At 40.8% G+C, this 18342-nt stretch overlaps 2 protein-coding genes across 12 annotated transcripts in view; both read right to left on the bottom strand.

Moving 5' to 3' along the window:
* The window catches only part of LOC117099702 (WD repeat-containing protein 35), a 124627-nt gene that overhangs the window by 76946 nt on the left and 29339 nt on the right, over positions 1-18342 (bottom strand). For 2 of the 11 annotated variants that reach the window (XM_033239172.1, XM_033239175.1), the window contains exons 1-2: positions 2119-2295; positions 1285-1402 (exon numbers count right to left, since the gene is read on the bottom strand). The exons of 6 other annotated variants lie outside the window; for them this stretch is intronic. In XM_033239172.1, the coding sequence (XP_033095063.1) occupies positions 1285-1402; positions 2119-2295 (295 nt within the window). Of the gene's footprint in view, positions 1-1284; positions 1403-2118; positions 2297-18342 lie in introns of those variants that run through there. 3 more of the 11 variants (XM_033239167.1, XM_033239173.1, XM_033239171.1) reach the window with 2 other exon arrangements.
* On the bottom strand, positions 4191-16010 carry LOC117099704 (matrilin-3-like; the record flags this gene model as incomplete). Its single annotated transcript, XM_033239179.1, has 6 exons — positions 4191-5302; positions 6722-6832; positions 9546-9671; positions 12825-12950; positions 14639-14764; positions 15848-16010. Coding segments are annotated over 6 exons (708 nt in total), but the record flags the coding sequence as incomplete, so codon positions are not given.

Here is an 18342-nt window from a genome sequence, read left to right as displayed (position 1 = left end):
TATAAACTTTATATATATTTTAAACTTTATATATCTATATATATAAAGTTTTTCGGAGAAAAACTTTCTTTTAACACAGTTTTAAAAAACTAAAGCACTGACAGATTGAACTATAAAACAGCATAAGCCAAACTTTAATTGGTACTCTTCTTAGGCTGTCCACTAGCCCTCTGTGTAGTGGTTAAAAACAAGGACTTGAATGTGAGACAAACTTAGTTTCACATCCTTGCTCTGCCACTTACTGGCTGCGTGACCTAAGGCAATTATTAACAGCTCAGAGCCTCAATTTTTTCACCTAGAATACCTACTGCCCAAGATTATTGTGAAGTCAAATAAGATTGTGAAGGTTAAACATCCAGTATATGGAAAATCGTCAATAAGTATTTAAATTATTCATACCACATTCAAAGCTGTAAGGTAATGCTATTCAAAGTGGGGTCTCAGGACCAGCAACTCAGCTTCACTAGAATTGGAAATTCTCAGGCCCCATCCTGGGTCCACTGTGTGGGGGTAGAGCATGAAATCCATCTTAACAATCTCTTCCAGTGATTCTTATACCTAATACAGTTTGAGAAGCTATGTTGTAAGGAATCCAAAAATGTAATGCAGTTTAATCCCCTACATTTTCATTTTATGGAAGAGTAAACTAAAGTAGTAAGATCCTCAGCCACTTGTTGAAAGTCATTCAGTAGTCTTGTGGCAGAGCAGAGATTTAACCCTAATTGCCTTATCTAGATCTTCAATCTAGTGCAGCACTGAGGGGCTAAAGAAGTAGGAAGCTGTTTGCTGTGATTCCAGACAACTAGATAAAGAAAGAAATCAAGCTGCAAAAACAAGAGACCCACTAATAGAAATGTAAAACATATCCCATTTTCTGTTCTTGGACACTGGGTCAATAACCATTAATGTATCTAATAAGCAGAAAGGATAGGCCTGTAAATAATCCGCCAGATTTTCTTACTGAAATGTTGACTCACAGGATTTGTATTAGACTCCTAATAATACAGTACAATAATTAGATATAGCATAACACAGTGACTTATTTTCATTCTTCGTTATTTTTCATTCTCCATTAATAACTCAGCAAAAACAATCTGATGTTTACATTCAACATTCTCTGAACTTTATTGCAAACATACTCCAGAAAAAACACCATAAAATGTTGGTTTTCCCCTTAAAATAATCAGAATTGCATACTGACAGATACCATGAGTAAATTGCATGAACAAATAACATTAGCCAATTTTCTACCAATTTCAAACATGTGAGCTTGCATTCATTTACCTGTCTGCGTCTCTAATTTCAAAACTTTCAGTAATCCATCTTCACCACCGCATGCTATGAACCCTTGTTCCTTGTTCCAGGATACACACTTCAGCTTCACGTTATTGGGAATGGAAATCTGTAAAAGCAACCATAGCCACACTAGCAACTTTTCACGAAGGAGGTGGGAAATAAGTCTGCAGGAGATGACGGCTGAAGAAAGTCTTCCAAGAAGAAAAACGGACGGTCTTGCAGAAAAAAAAACGAGCTGTGGTGAAATGGGCATGGTCCCTTGAACTGACCCGGGCTCTAGCCTTTGGGAAAGAGGGAAAGAAGTGCAAAAAAGAGAAGGATACTGACTGCGGAGGAAGCCAACGCCAGAGTCACCGGATGGATTTTTTAAAGGGAGGGCGGGGAGCGGGTATAAATCCATACCACCAGTCCCTCTTCCTTTTTACCCACAACACTTAGGCTATCCTATTGTTATTTCTTTTCTCTTGCCCAGTGGCTCGTGGTGATCCAAAGAGTTTAAATCACGTGGATCAGCAACAAGTGGAGGAGGAAAGATAGAGTAGCACGTGGAGACCTATCCTCGAGCCACCCAAAAGGACCTAGCCAGGGGCAGGAATGGGAGAGAGCTACGAGAGGGCAGCGGGCTCGGTCAAGGACTGTCTGGGGCTCTGGGAACCGCAGGAGGAGGTCGGAGGCTGGACCCGGCGGGAAGGATGGCCGCGGAATGGCCAAGCCACGATCAGGACCGGGTGAAGCAGCCTGGCTTCTCGGGAAGGCAGCGGGAATCGCCGCAGGCTGCGGGAATGGCGGGGAAACGAGGACGCCTCCCCCCAGGAAACTCACTTTCTTGGTCAGGTAGAAGAACATCGTGGGATTCCCTAGAGGGTCACGACGGCTGCTAAGGCCCTCGACCGGTAACGGTTCTACGTTTCCAATGGGGAGTACCAGCAGCTGCGGAAAGCTCCCGTCGCCCTGGCAACCGCGATGTTGCCCCGTCGCATCCGGGGCGCCGCGGGGCATTTCCGGTGACGCCCTCGCACCGGGCACCGGCGTAGTGCGCCTGCGCGGACGTCGGTGGGTTGGGGGAGCCGGGTGCGAGGCGGTAGCTGTATAGTCCTGTTTCCTGGCGTCTCGGCCTTTTTGCTCTCCGCAAGGAGCTGGGTCGCGACCTGTCCCTGCCAGCCGTGCACTCGCTCTCTGCGCCCTGTCTCGTGGTCACTGCCGCCCTCCCTCCCGCCACACCTCTGTTGATCGCGGTGGAGCCGCTCCTCAGGTGGCAGTACTATAAACTTAGGAGGAAAGGCGCCCGTTCTAATGAGGGCAAATTATTTAGTATTTTGTAAGTTCCAAAGTTCCAACATTCTTGAAAGGGAAAAACCTTTTACTGTATTTGATAGGCTGGCGCCCCGGGCCAGATGAAAGTGCAAATGTGCGTGCTGAGATCTCGTAACCCTTCTCTGTGTCTTTGGGGATTGGACAACCTCTAGAGCAATTTAGGAATAGAAGATTTTGTTTATTCCGCTTGTTTTGACATTTTTTAACAGTTTAATTAAGTTATTACCGCAACCCCGAGGATCCTTTTCAAGGAATTTGTATAAACATTGGGTAATTAATAGCGTACAATTGCTACTGGGGCATAGCCTCCCGTTTTACAATATTTGAGCGTTTGGTGTTTTCTCGTCTAGAGTCGACTGTTACATATTCTCTTCTTTTTCTTACCTTATTTCTTTCTTCATTCTCCTTTGTCTTTTGAATGCCTGAGAGTTACAAAGCCTCAAAATATAAGGCATAGGGCAGAAATCCAAGTAGAACCAATCTCATGAAATTATTTGGTCTCACCCATGTTTTTATTTCTGGTTTTCCCTTTTACCATAATCTAGCATGTAATTTATGCATCAGTAGCTAATTTCTCCACTTGGAGTCTTTTCCCATCTCAGACAAAAATAAAACAAAAATCCTCCAATCCTTTGACCCCGGTGATTTGTCTCACCCAGCACAATCTATTACAGAATTGACAATAGTCTCCGGTGCCTTTCCGAACAAATCTAAACTCCATCCAAAATCACATCTTCCCTCAATCCTAAATGTTTTCACTAGGGAGCCCCCACCTTAAGTAAGGCAGTATGCTTTCTGCGGGGCAACCTTCCATCCGGCTCTGCTTCCCAAGCCACTTTATGTATTCCGTGATGGTCCTACCCTCTTAACAGGCCAGTTGTGCCTAGCCAAACCAACACAAATCAGTCTCCCTGAGGAATTATTTCCAAACTTAACCCAATCCCATTCAGATAATACGTTTGTTTTCTATTGTTTGTGTGTCTGTTTAAGATACGTTGGCCCCTGCCCATAGGCTCCCTACACCGGACGCATGAGACAAATAAGTATTATCTAACCCAGGAGTTCCCAATAAACTGGCCAAGACATGATTAGTTGAAGCTAGTTACTAATGGTGACACTTGAAAACTCACCTCTTTTTAAATATTTTTCCCTTCTTGCACATGAACTCTCATTTATTCCTTCTATACTACCATTTCTCTGTGGTATATTAATACGTGTTACTGATTTGGGGCTCAAACAAGTCTGGAAAATACTACTGCAGCTCTGTGTCATACCCTTTCAAATTTTTTGAAAAGTAACATGTTTTATATATTTCCTTGGTATATTTAGTTTTTGTTCCTTCCTTAAAGTTTATATTTTATATTTACATCTGTAGGTTATATTTGCTTTTCAGGAGCTTATATTAATGTAAAGGTCATCATTATTTTATCCAAATTTAGGTAATTTTATATAAAAGCCTTTCTTTTGAACCTGAACTTACACTTTTAGCCTCAAGTGTGAGGTTAAACTATAGGAGGAGTATCAAACTTCTATCTTTTGATAAGAAACTGTTGAATATCAAAATAATTGTTAATTCAGTATAATTTAAAGAAATATGTTTAATAGACAAAATTGATGAGTCATCAAGAAACAGACATGATAGTATGTAAAGGTAATAACTTTTATTAAAGACAATACAAACCAATAAAAGAATTGAGCAGTGCAAAATTTAAAGGACTGTTTTGTTCTAAAAGTTGCAAGTTTCAAAGCCAAAAGAATTATATGTATCTAATATATAAGTAAATATGTTAGACTTTCACGCCTGTAATCCCAGCACTTTGGGAGGCCGAGGTAGGCAGATCACTAACATTAAAAAGATAACATTAGATTTTGTCGATTTATAGCAATTTTATAAATATATAACTTTATCACTTGGATCCTGAAGCAAAATAATAAAGTCAATTTAGGATTTCTTGTACTTAGTAAAAAGTTTAACACCCTAAATTCACAACTAGTGCTCTTTAGTAGTGCATTTCTTTCAAAGACCAGAATGAATTAAAAATGGCAATGTAATGTTCACTTGATCTGTGTTAATTATTTTTAGATATGTGTATTACAATCTATTATTGATCACATCTTCAATAATACTGCAACAAAATAAGCAAAAAACAAAAAGTGTTAAACAGTTCAAAATTACATTGATCTCAGTTATATGAAGTTGTATGTGTAAATACCTTGTACAATTTGCACTCTCAGTAATAAGATTGATTTATATTATAAATACTATCAAAAGAAACTAGACCTAAAGTTTCCATCATGAATATGGTTGTCTGATATAAACATTTAGAATTAAATGGCTCAATTAGTAGATAAGGAAATGTTAAACTTTTCATTCTATTTCCTACCAATCATTTCACAGTCATAACTTAGAGACACTAAAGTTTGCTCTTAATAAGGATCTGCATATTTATTTCCTTGGAAAAATCATGCTGATTCTCCAGAAGATCTTCATACAATTTATCAGGTAATATTCAAGCATTAATACAGGTAATGGCAAATTATTAGCAAGAACATTGGCAATAACAGGTGTGCAAAAGAATGCATGAGTATTAAGTATACCAAGCTGTCCCCATTTCCAGGTGAGAAATTGGAGCAATTTAACGATGTATTTGTCCATATTCATTTACTTGCAACTTCTCCAAAATGCCATCAAGTGGCAAGTTGTTAAGGCCAACACCATTTATTTTTACACATTAGAAAATATAAACACACTTTCAAACACTGCAACACAAGATAAAACGATAATGTCCTATGATAAGTGGGAAAAGAGCAAAACTGCTTTCTCACCAAAAGCTGAATTTAGTTTAAAAGTCAAACATCCTGTTTTTCAGAGAGCACAATAAAAGTAGACCACTGCAGTGGTCTTCAGATGTTTTTGTTCATATAAAATTTAATTGGAGCAGCATCTTAGTGTGAGGGATGGGGGAAACAATGTTTATGATGTCTTGATTAAAGGGATAGTTGGATTGTCCCTTTGTTTGGCTCTCTCAAGATTCTGCTCTTCTAAGAAATGCACCTTAGTGAGAAGTATGCCTTTCGTGTGAAAAGTTAGGAGAATGGTGATACGAAATGAGAGATGGGAAAAGAAAATGCCAACTGATTCCAAGTAGTGTCCTAAGCAAGTGAAGGATTTGGAAATTGATTCTTTCCAATTATCTGTACCTCCCTTAAAAGTCTCTGCATATGCCTAGATGGTACCTACCACAATCTGAATTCCACTCCTCTAGGGTACATAGGAACAGAGTTGTTAACTTGAACTGTTCTGAGAAACTTCCCGAGTTACTCCTTTGGAGAAAGAATTGATTTTGAAAGTTTCTGAGATTGTATCGTGTTACATTTTAAAATCTGCTTTTTTTTTTTTTTGAGACGGAGTCTCGCTCTGTCACCCAGGCTGGAGTGCAGTGACCGGATCTCAGCTCACTGCAAGCTCCGCCTCCCGGGTTTTACGCTATTCTCCTGCCTCAGCCTCCCGAGTAGCTGGGACTACAGGCGCCCGCCACCTCGCCCGGCTAGTTTTTTGTATTTTTTAGTAGAGACAGGGTTTCACTGTGTTAGCCAGGATGGTCTCAATCTCCTGACCTCGTGATCCGCCCATCTCGGCCTCCCAAAGTGCTGGGATTACAGGCTTGAGCCACCGCGCTCGGCCTAAAATCTGCTTTTTGACCACTTGGCTAGTTAAAGTATACAACTGTGTAATCTGAAATATCACATCCCATTAATCAGCTGACTTACCTTGTACATTTACAGATTCTGAACTAAGAAAGCCATATTAAGGAATCATTAGCATAAATGTTCCATCTGTTATGTAAGAGCATATACAGTTATGGAAAAGCACCAGGGAACAAAATAGGCAGCTTTTACATGTAAATATTGAATGGGTGAAACAGTCTATTAAACCATTAGAAAAGAACTCTAATGTTTTTTAAGTTGTGTATTATTACTGCTCATACTAAAACCTAACAAATAAGTCACTTGCCTGTGGAATGTCTTAAAGTGTTTGGCTCAATTGTATACCTAGGTTGGCTCCAGGCAGAAGCAGAAAACCATCCAGAAAAACATCCAGAAAGGATATGTTTAGTGTTCAGTCTTTGAAGAGACGAGCTGACCTTCTCCTGGAATGCCAGTGTAGCTTCACATCCACAAACATCTTCAGTAGAAACGAGTCTTCGTGCTTCCTCAATGGCTGAAGACAACGACAGTACACAAATATACTATCTAGGAATAGCTATATAGGAATCATAACAAATCAGGAAATCCACAACTGAATGTTTCCACCACTAAAGACTTATCTAAGTGCATTTTCCAACAGTTAAAGGGATGTATGAACAAACAAAAAGATGAGAAAATACTTATCACAGAAAAATTCATCTTAGGAGACATTGGGAAAAATGTTTATAATTGTCAAAGCTGAGTGATTCTTAAATGAGGGTTCATTATTTTATTCTCTGTACTTTTGTGATTGCCAGAAATTATTCATGATAAAAAGTAAATTTAGAAAAACATGGTTGGTATAGGGGGAGGCCAGGGATATAGAGATAAGACAGTGTTCATGTGATACTGTGTAATTAAGAAGGGAAAATGGGCCTGGTGCAGTGCCTTATTCCTATAATGCCAGCACTTTTGGAGGCTGAGGCAGAAGGATCACTTGAGGCAAGGAGTTCAAGACCACCCTGGGCAACAAAGCAAGGCCCTGTCTCTACAAAAAAGTAAAATAGCCAGGCATAGTGGCACAAAACCGTAATCCCAGCTACTCAAGAGGCTGAGGCAGAGGATCACTTGAGCCCAGGAGTTCAAGGCTGCAATGAGCCATGATCACACCACGGCACTCCAGTCTGGGTCACAGAGTAAGACCCTGTCTCTTAAAAATAAATAAATAAAAATAAAACTAGGACAATAGTACTCTATTTGTATGGCCAAAAGGTATCAAAGGTAAAAACTAGGGCCAGGCATGGTGGCTCACACCTGAAATCCCAGCACTTTGGGATGCTAAGGTGGGTGGATCGCTTGAGGTCAGGAGTTTGAGACTAGCCTGGACAACATAGTGAAACCCCGTCTCTAATAAAAACACAAAAATAAGCTGGGCATGGTGGCACACGCCTGTAATCCCAGCTACTCTGGAGGCTGAGGCAGGAGAATCGCTTGAACCCAGGAGGCAGAAGTTGCAGTGAGCTGAGGTCGCACCACTGCACTCCAATCTGGGTGGACAGAGTGAATGCCGTCTCAAAAAACAAACAAACAAAAGATGAAAATTGGTTAAGTCCTGATTTCCTGTAGAGGGCTGTTATTCTATTGAATGGTTTGAAGTGAGAGTCGTAGTTCTTACCAATAAATACTTTGGAACTGAAAATTCAGGTTTGTATTGACATTTAGCCAAATATAAGAGGTGATAAAAGTAATTCCTATTTCTTTCTGTAATTCAGTGAGGCAGCTACTCCTATTCAGTATCAGGGCTCCTCCTAAAGTTATGTATAGAAATAAGAGTAACTTCCCAGGTCTGAGGACTGGTGTATCATCTTCCAATGGAGTTATTCCATTGCCTGAGGACAGGAAATGGTCCTTTGCTGCAACATTTTTACTCTAACATTTTACAAAGATCCAACACAGGGATGGGAGATCATAAATTCATTAAATATAATCTATCATCTATCCACCTGTCTAAATCCTATTGAACCTTTTAGGGACAGCCAGTCCAAATCCCATCTTAATCAGTCAATAAACCAGGAAGTATATATTGAATATCAACTACCTGTCCATGATCCCTGTATCCATAAGATGGGTACTTATAATACTTGTTCAGTGTCTGTCTTGCCTGATAGTCTCTAAGCTCTAGGACGGCATGGGCTGAGTAGGATATTCTAATTAAAACACTTCACAGAAAATTGTAAACCTGGATTGTAGAAAAATTGAAAGTTGAGAAATGGATCTCAAACTCCATTTCTCAAACCTGGGTTGTAGCAAAATTGAAGGTTGAGAAATGGAGAAATGGTGCTTACAATAGCACCAGAAGGAATAAAATAGTTAGGAATATTTTTAAAAGTACAAGACTTCTACACTGAAAACTACAAAACAATTTTGAAAGAAATTAAAGAAGACCTAAAATAAAATAAAATTAAATTAAATTAAAATAAAAGACATACCATGTTAATGGAATGAAAGACTGTTAAAATGGCAGTACTCCCCAGGAAAAGATGCCTCACCTCATTAGTAACCAGGAAATGAAAAATCATCCACTAGATTGGCAAAAATGTAATTCAGCAAAACCAGATGTTGGCAAGAATGTGGTTCTTGCCTTCTGACAAGCAAAAGCATTGAGGGGAGGGTGGAAACGAGTGAGTGCAGGGCATGCTCCTGGACCATCAAACAGCCCACTGTGGCTGGACCAGGATGCAGGAAGAATCTGAATCTGGGGGCAAATGTAGTAGAAAAGTTTTAAAAGCCAGGATGAGAGAAGTAGTTACCATGGGCTGAGGGGAGCGGGTGATGGGCAGTTATTGTTTCATTGGTACAGAGTTTTATTTTAGGATGATAAAAAATTTCTGGAGATGGATAGTGGTGGTTGTTGCCCAACAATGTAAATGTACTTAATGCCACCAAACTATACACTTGAAAATAATTGAAATGGTAAATTTTATGTGTATTTTACCATAATAAAATCCAGATTTAGGCAGAAAGTTTAATTATTAAGAAAAATGTGAAAAAGAGAGAAGACAGAAACAGCTCATGGAGGGTAGGCTGCCTGGTGGAGGGGTATCACTGTTTTATTCTGTAGACCAGTGGGAGCCACTGGAGAATTCTGACAAGGAGAAAGAATCACAGCTGTGTCTTAGAAAGAAAAAGGCTTGCTCCTGAAAAAATTTTCCTACCGAAGGAAATGGGCTTAAAGGGCTGATCCTCACCTGAGCATGTTTTCTTGTCCTCATTTAAGGTGTAGCCAGGATAACAATCACAATGGTACGATGCGGCCCCATCACTCACACAAATGTGCTGGCAACCATGAGAGCCTAGAGCACACTTGTCACGGACTGACCGCACGTGGCGCAGGAAAAAAAATATTCACACATTAAATAGAAAAGTAAACACAAATGTCTGAGAGAAGAAGTTTCCATTTGGTCCCCGCAAGTGCTGAGAATGCAGTCGTAGTCAGTAGTCAGCAACAGGCCCCATGCTGCAGGAGCAAGCCTGTTTTCTCTTCCCATACCTCTCATCCCTTTGGCCTCACATCACACACATTCCTTTCCTTTGTATCTCTTGCAGATATCTAAGGGTACCTTTTCTTTTTTTCTACCCACAGCATTGGGTGGCACTGAGTCTTGACTGTATTCCAGAACTTACCTCCAGCCTTTCCTGATGACTACTAATGCTTCCATCATCCCCAGCTACTCATGGATCATCATCACCACCACCAAAAATAATGTTTGAGGGACCTAGTCGTACATGAAGCCAAGTTTGATGCTGCACAAAAAAGCACTATATTGACCAAGTGCCTGCCTTCGTAGCTTACAAAGTGGAACAGAAAACATTGACCTGGAGACACATGCACACACACACAAGCACAGATGGGAAAATGATACAGTATTAGTAATAATTATGATGTATATGATTAGAGAGTGAAGTATGTACTATGTATCACAAATAACATTTCAGGGACAAATGCAGTTTGCCCAAATTTGAGTGGAGAGCAGAGCAAAGTGCCATACTCATCTCATGTTCAGACTGGCCTAGGACAAATAAAACAGTAATTCTCCTTTAAAACCCAGAAAGCCTTCCTAGACGACATAGGTTCCTCCTTTGCCACAGGAACCAAAACAGTTTATTTCCCTCTAACTTTCCTCTTAAATGTCATTTCACATGCAGAAGCTTTTGTGGCTCACTAATGCCTATAGAATAGCTTTGTGTGAAATGCGAGGCAGTATATAATCTATACATAAAGTGCCTTTCCAACCTTAATATGGCTATTCCCTTTCAGTGCTACAATTTAGATTTTTTTTTCAGCAAAATGCCTTCTAGCAGGTGTTTCATTTTTTTCACCTCATTCCAGCTTAGTACCCACTCTACAGGTAGCAAATGGACATGCTTCCAGCCCCTGGCCCTGATCTGGGGCTCCACGTTTAATTTACAAGCCTTCCTACCACTAGCAAGGGAAAAGCAGACCATTAGAAGGGATCCGATCCATGGGATGTTCCTCAGCTTCATAGCAGTATTCACTATTACTTTAAAATATATAAATAGGCCAGGCACAGTGGCTCACACCTGTAATCCCAGCACAAGGCAGGTGCCAAGGCAGGTGTATTGCTTGAGCTCAGGAATTCAAGACAAGCTTGGACAAAATGTCAAAACCCCATCTCTACAAAAAATACAAAAATTAGCCAGGTGTGGTGGCATGCGCCTGTAGTCCTAGCTACTCAGGAGGCTGAGGTGGGAGAATCACTTGAGCCTGGGAGGTAGAGGCTGTAGTGAGCCAAGATCATACCACCACACTCTAGCCTGGGTGACAGAGTGAGACCCTGTCTCAAAAAAGAGAAGAATAAAAATATATATATATGTATAACTAACTTTCCCACTAGTATGTCTTTCTCTTCTGTCCCTCTTCACTCTCCTGTGCTTTGTACACTAAGACAGTATGGCTTAGTGGTTAAGAGCCTATGTAACCACTAGAGCAAGTACCTGGGTTTGAACCCTGGGTCTGCTACTTGCTAGTGGAGTAACCATGGGCAGATTACTTAATCAGTTTCCTTTTAAAGTTGCTGTCAGTATTAAGGGGCATTAGTGTAGCTAAAATGCCTAGAATCCTGCATGGCCTACAGTAGGCATTGAAGAATATGGGATACTGGCATCTGGCAGTGTTGTCTGCCTTCACTGAAAATTTTCTTTGATTTATGTTTTTCTTAAAAATAAATTGCTTCACTGTATTCCATACTATCTGTTAGTTGAAATGGAAATTTGTTTTTGGTTTGTTTTCCCAGGTCTTCAATGTTCCTGGCAGCTTAAAGTACCAACTGGGACGCTTGTCACTAGTTCGAGAAGTACAGCCATAGGTGAATTCTCTCTACCCCAACCTTCTTAGTCGTCCTGCCCTGAACAAATTAGCTCAAGCCAGTCCCTGGCCAGTGCCACTTTCCATTTCTCTCCATCGAAACCTTCACCCTCCTTCAAGGCCCAACACCAGCGCTTCGCAGATGCCCACCTCCCCAGCCTCTACAGCCCTTCGTTTCCATCCGTCCCTCTCCCTGGCTTGGTCTCTGCTTTCCTAAGGAGCCGGCTGTCTGTTCACCCAGGCTTCACTTGCTCACAGGCAGAAACTTACGCTTCTTTATAGGCTCACAATACTTAGTGCCATACTGGGAACAAAGTAGGTGCCCAGTATTTTTTTATTGGTTTCACCCATGGGACTGGATGACATGCCATTTCCCTTTGTCTGTCTTGATGAAGTCTGTATCTCCTCAAGGGAGAGGAAAATAAACATCAAATCTAAAACACATTCAATATGCCAAAGCTAAACAACACCTTGAGAGCTTGGAATTTCTCTCAGGAGTGTTTTTACATTTATAAATGCCACCCTGTCCTGCCAGTAAGTTTAAATCAATTTAATGAGGATTAACAGCACTGGCCTGGGTTCATTGGCCAATGTATAAGGCTGAGTTTCACCGATGATTGATCGTCTAGAAACTGCCAAGGAGTGACCGGCCTCAAACTTACTGGAAGATCTGTGTGGGTCTAATTCAGGCATTCACAAAGTCTTCTTTACTAAAATCATCAAGCCTTAAGATTAACACTACAGAAAAGTTCCAGGCCAAGTTTTAACTGGAAAAAGATCAGTTCATCCTATCACACCAAATAGTTACTGTCCAGTTGATTTCCACTAAAGTTTTCTCTTTGCTTAAAAGTCTTCAGTGTACAGAGCTATAAAATTTTCCTGGATAAGGACCCTACATTTAATTAGCTTTTCTCATATCCCCCACTCCCTACCTATTTCCCAGTAATTTTCTGAAGTAATCTGTGTTTGCTCCAGTGAGCTCACCACCCTCTGAGCAATGTGTGCCTTCATCTAAAAGTATGGTCGAATGTCTGAACCTTGATTCCTTAAGTTACCTTTAAAAACCTCTTTGCTGGTTAGCTGCAAGTTGGTTTCACTGTAAAAGACCCAAGAATGAAAGAATTGTTTGAATGGATCTTACCTGAACATGTTTTTTTATCTGCATTCAGAGTGTAGCCATCATAGCATTCACAATGATAGGACCCTGTTCTGTCATTCACACAAATGTGCTGACACCCATGGGTACCCAAAGCACATTTATCTTGAGCTGTGAAACAAAAATTCAGGAGACAAGAAATAAAAGGTGGAAGAGTATTTTATTACCCATGGATAGAAGCCTTATTTGCAGCTGGAAACATATGAGGAAAACTTACTGGAAACAATTCAAAGCCATTGGCACTGTTTTTTTCTAACTAGAAGTTAACTGAGTTAAGTGAAATCCTGCACATACAATAATTATTCTCTGACCTTCCACAATTGCTTTTCAAAATCATCAGTATTGAGTTTTTATAACCTAAGTATCTCATACTTTCTAAAGCACTCCTTTTAGCCTTATTGTACTTATCCCAACTCAGCAGGATACCAACAGTTGTGTGGGTAATTACGCTAGATTCAGAAAAACACAGAATTAGAGTTTGAAGAAATTGTAGTTCAACCCTCTCCTGTTTTTTAAATGAGGGAAAGGGGCACAAGGGAGACCAGTTGATTCAGAGCAGCATAAAAACTCAAGACAAATTTTCATTCAGTGCACTTTCCTCTGTACTGATATATTTTTAAACTATTTTTTACTTTTAAACTTTTCATCTGAGATAATTTCGGATTTATGAAAAAGTTGCAGCTGGGCGCGGTAGCTCACACCTGTAATCCCAACACTTTGGGAGGCCAAGACAGGCGGATCACGAGGTCAGGAGATCAAGACCATCCTGGCTAACAAAGTGAAACCCCATCTCTACTAAAAATACAAAAAAAAAAAAAAATTAGCCAGGCCTGGTGGCGGGCGCCTATAGTCCCAGCTACCCAGGAGGCTGAGGCAGGAGAATGGCATGAACCCGGGAGGTGGAGCTTGAAGTAAGCCGAGATCGCGCCACTGCACTCCAGCCTGGGTGACTCCATCTCAAGAAGAAAAAAAAGTTGTAAAAACAGTGCAAAAATTTCCTGTACTTCACCTTGTTTCCCCAAACAGTAATTTACATAACCATAGTATGATTATTAAGCCAGAAATTAACATTGATACAATATGATTTGCTAATCTACAGACTTTATTCAAATGTTGCCATTAATGTCCTTTTTCTGGTCCAGGATCCAATCCAGGATTCCACATTGCATTCAGTTTCACATCTCCTTTGTCCTCTCCAATCTTCCTAAGTCTTTCTTTGTCTTTTATGACTTTCATGCTTCTGAGAAGTACTGGAAAACTATTTTGTGAACTGAGAATGTCTCTCAGGTTGGGTTTGTCTAATCAGGTCTCATGAAGAGACCTGAATTTTTAGCAAGAATACTACAGTTGTGCTGTTGTGTCCACAATATTGAGCCCAGCATGTCAGGTCATCCATGATGTCACTATGTGTCATCACTGATGATGTTAACTTTGATCACTTGGTTAAGGTGATGTCTGCCAATTTCTCCACTGTAAAGTTACTGTATTTCCCTTTGTAGGCAACAAGTACCTTGTGGGTTGTTATGTGATTTCAACCTACTAAATTGTCTGTAGCATTTGGGAAAGATTGTTTGGGCTGGATACAGAGAAGGAAATGAGCAACACATTTATATATTTGGGCCGAGATACATACATGTTACCATTTCTGATGTTTTGGATAAAACTTAAAAATGGGAAAAGCTTAAGGTGGCAAGAGAGGAAAACACACTAACTTCCCAGTCAATGTGACCTGCCCTTCCATCACTGGGTAGGTAGGCAGATAGCTAAGTAGCAATAGTAAAGACTCCTCCCTCACTTACCTGAACAAGTTTTCCTGTCTTCATTCAAGGTATAACCTTCATAGCACTCACAATGATAAGAGCCACTTCTGTCGTTCACACAGATGTGCTCACATCCGTGGGTGTTAAGGGCACACTTATCAAGAGCTATCAAAAGATGATTGGGACAAATGTAAATGCATGCAGAGCATGGCAGAAATAAATAATTATGGGCCACGCCACTTACACACCCACACACACACACACACACACAGAGCTAACGAAACAAGGGAGGGGCAGCTGGGAGTTGGGAGCCAACCCTCTGGTCTTGGCTCTTTCACTAAGAGATCCTATGGCATGGGTACGTTTTTTCCCTTATGTCCATCTCAATTTCATTACCTATAAAATTATCTCTAAGCTTTCTTCCTCCCAAAAACTTTTTTCTAGGATTAAAAAAAAAAAAAAAAAAATCTAATTCCCATTCCTCATTGACTCCATGTACGTATCTATGTACCAGACCAGTGAGGACCCCTCTAACTTTTTTGCTACTTCTAGATTCCATGAGCATCTATGACTATAGAGAGGAAGAGAGTAGCTTGTATGTAATTAAATAAAATCCAGGAAAAATTTCAAACCCTCAAAAGGACTAAGAATCTTGGACCCTTTTCTTTTCCTTTTTTTGTGTGTGTTTTTTGTTTTTTGTTTTCTGTGAGACAAGTTCTTCCTCTGCGGCAGTGCAGCAGAGGCATTATCATAGCTCATTGCAGCCTCGGTCTCCTGGTCTCAAACAATCCTCCCCCCTCAGCCTCCCAAGTAACTAGGACTACAGGTGTGCACCACCACACCTGGCTTATTTTTTTTTATTATTATTTTTTGTAGAGATGGGGTCTCACTATATTGTCCAGGCTACTCTCGAATTAGCCTCAAACTATCCTACCATCTCCACCTCCCAAAATGCGGGAATTATAGGCCTGAGCTACTGCACTCAGCCCGGACCTCTTTCTTAGTAGCCTTTTCTCCTACAGTTTCATTTAAAAACTTAAAAAGTATGGAAATAAGCTGATTTATGTATCATTTCACTTTTCTCCCTAAGCTCCTTTTCAGGGAAAACTGCTGATGAACAACAGTAAACCAGCCAAAAGGCAGTTAGGTAAAAAGGGGTCAAAGAATCACAGCACAAGGCCAGTCCAAAACCTGGAGCATAGGTTTCCAAGCATTTGATTCAGTCCCGACCCCCTACACAGGTCTCACCTGAACACGTTTTCTTGTCGGCATTCAAGGTGTATCCTTGGCTACACTCACAGTGGTGCTTGCCTTCCCCATCACTGATGCAGACGTGCTGGCACTGGTGTGTTCCAAGCACACAGGCGTCCAACGCTGTGCAGAGGAAGTTTACAACAGTCAGCACTGACACTTAGGAAACATCTGAGATACCTTCTTCCATGTCAATAGACATTGCTCTCCGGGCTCCTTTCTGAGTCTATCTTTACTTCACTATAAAAAAAGGTTATTTGTTTTCTGCCTCTGGCTTATTAGAAATGCTCCTCTGAAACTAGAAATGTTACTAATTTAAAAGCACACATCTTGCTATATAGACTTTCTCAAGGGAGAAAGGGAATTTGGAGTTTGGAGCTGAAGCCAAACACATAGGCCAGGCAATTGGATGTTTTATTTGGCTTATCCACCTCCCCATGAAAAAAAAAGATTTGTGCTTCCCCACCACAAGAAATGGGAGAACAATAAAGCACAGCCTGAAGTGACGCAAGCTACTTGTCCCATTGCAGCCAGAATCTGACTTCCAAGGTTCTATAGTCTATGTCTAAACAGAATTCTCACACAAGTATGGGTCTAAGCCTAGAATAAACTCACAGGTGGGCAGTGGTACATCTTTGAACATACAAATGGTCTGGGTAACTGTCTTCTGAATATGTAAAGTGGGTGAAGTCATCCATACGCTAAATTCATAGTGAACTCATATGCTAATACAAACAGGTTAAAAGAAAAGAACAAAATAAAATGAGATTACATTAGCTAAACTACATCTCCATCTTATTGCTCCTGGAGCCATTTATATCTCACTGGATATTTTTTTCCTAGTGCTTTTGAAAGATGAATCAGCGGATCACGAGGTCAGGAGATCGAGACCATCCTGGCTAACCCGGTGAAACCCCGTCTCTACTAAAAAATAAAAAAAATAAAAAATTAGCCGGGCGAGGTGGCGGGCGCCTGTAGTCCCAGCTACTCGGGAGGCTGAGGCAGGAGAATGGTGTAAACCCGGGAGGCAGAGCTTGCAGTGAGCTGAGATCCGGCCACTGCACTACAGCCTGGGCGACAGAGCGAGACTCCGTCTCAAAAAAAAAAAAAAAAGAAAGATGAATCAATGAATTTAGTCATTTCTGAGAAACCAAGGAGGACTGTTGGAGGAGGCAGGCCCCTCCTGTGGCAGGTAACCCAGCCTCCACTGCTCTTGGCAACAGGACAAGGCTAGTATTTTTCCAACAAGGGCCTTTTCATGGAATGATCTTTCCAACCCGTTGACTACAACAAGCTGCCACTCAGTCTTTTTTCCATAGAGAGGACATTTTTTCCCTCAGAACAAGCAGGTCTTTTGTACCAGAAGGAAAAGATTGCCACTCACCACTTGTTACTTTATAGCCTTCGAAGCCCAACCCCAGGTGCTAGCTTTGAAATCCAACTTTGCCACAGACCAACATGTTGATGGAAAAGCTCTCACCCACAAGCATGGAGTGGACGAGTGACTTCCTGGGAGAAAGAAAGCCACTTTCTTTTTGGAAACGAATGAATGCCAAGTAGATGCCACCAAAGCCAGTGATGGCTTGTGAAAGCCCAGTGTCCTGGGACAGGAAAGACAAGGGGATCCCAGCCAAGTCTGACTGCAATGAGGCCAAACGTTGCCCCAGAGCAAGACTTCATCTCCCTTTTCTTGACAAACCATTGATGGCTGGGTTTCACATTAACTTAGATTAAAAGTCTCCTTGAAATTTACAATTGTAATTAATTATTGGTTCATTTGTTTGTCTCACCGCCATCCCCAAAATGTTACTTAATGGTAGGGAGAGATTACCTTTATCTTTGTATCGTCAGAGATCAATAAATATATGCTGAATAAATAAGTGTGGAATAAATTATATTGCAAAAAGGTATCTATGTTTAAAAATTCACCTGAACTGGAAATTTGTCCACAACTGCTTGGATATTCATAAAGAGGCATCAAAAGATTATCTCCAGATAATAAAAAAAATAAAGCATGAGTCCCACAGATCATAATTCTGATCAGTGACTAAAAATAAATTCCAGTGTTGAATGGATCTGTAGTCCTAAATTTGGTCAGTTCATGCTAAAAATTCCAATAAAATTAGCATGTCCTTACTCAAATTCCATCCTAAAGGATGGAAGGAGTAGCAGAGTAAGGGAATGATTTTTTAAGATCACCTTGCTTTCTTTCAAGTGAGCTGAAACCCTAATCTGCCTTGTCCCTGAATCCTGTTCTTCAACAAAGAGTAATCAGATAAAGAGCCCAGTCTGAAAACCAGAGCATTCACTCAATGCACGCTCGGGCTGACGGTGACACTGGAATAGAGGCCTGCTGACTCCCCCAAGGACAGACGCTGCTCCCTGTCTTCTGCAGGAGAACAAACAGAGTTCTGTTAGATCTAGAGATGGTAAAACTAAAAAAAATATGTATCAGGGGGAAAAAATGTAGTGGTGGGGCAGAGGGGACAAGG

This window comes from Trachypithecus francoisi, unplaced genomic scaffold, assembly GCF_009764315.1.
Source record: "Trachypithecus francoisi isolate TF-2019V2 unplaced genomic scaffold, Tfra_2.0 Lachesis_group17, whole genome shotgun sequence".
Classification (NCBI taxonomy): Eukaryota; Metazoa; Chordata; class Mammalia; order Primates; family Cercopithecidae; genus Trachypithecus; species Trachypithecus francoisi.
This window is presented reverse-complemented; position numbering and strand designations above follow the sequence as displayed.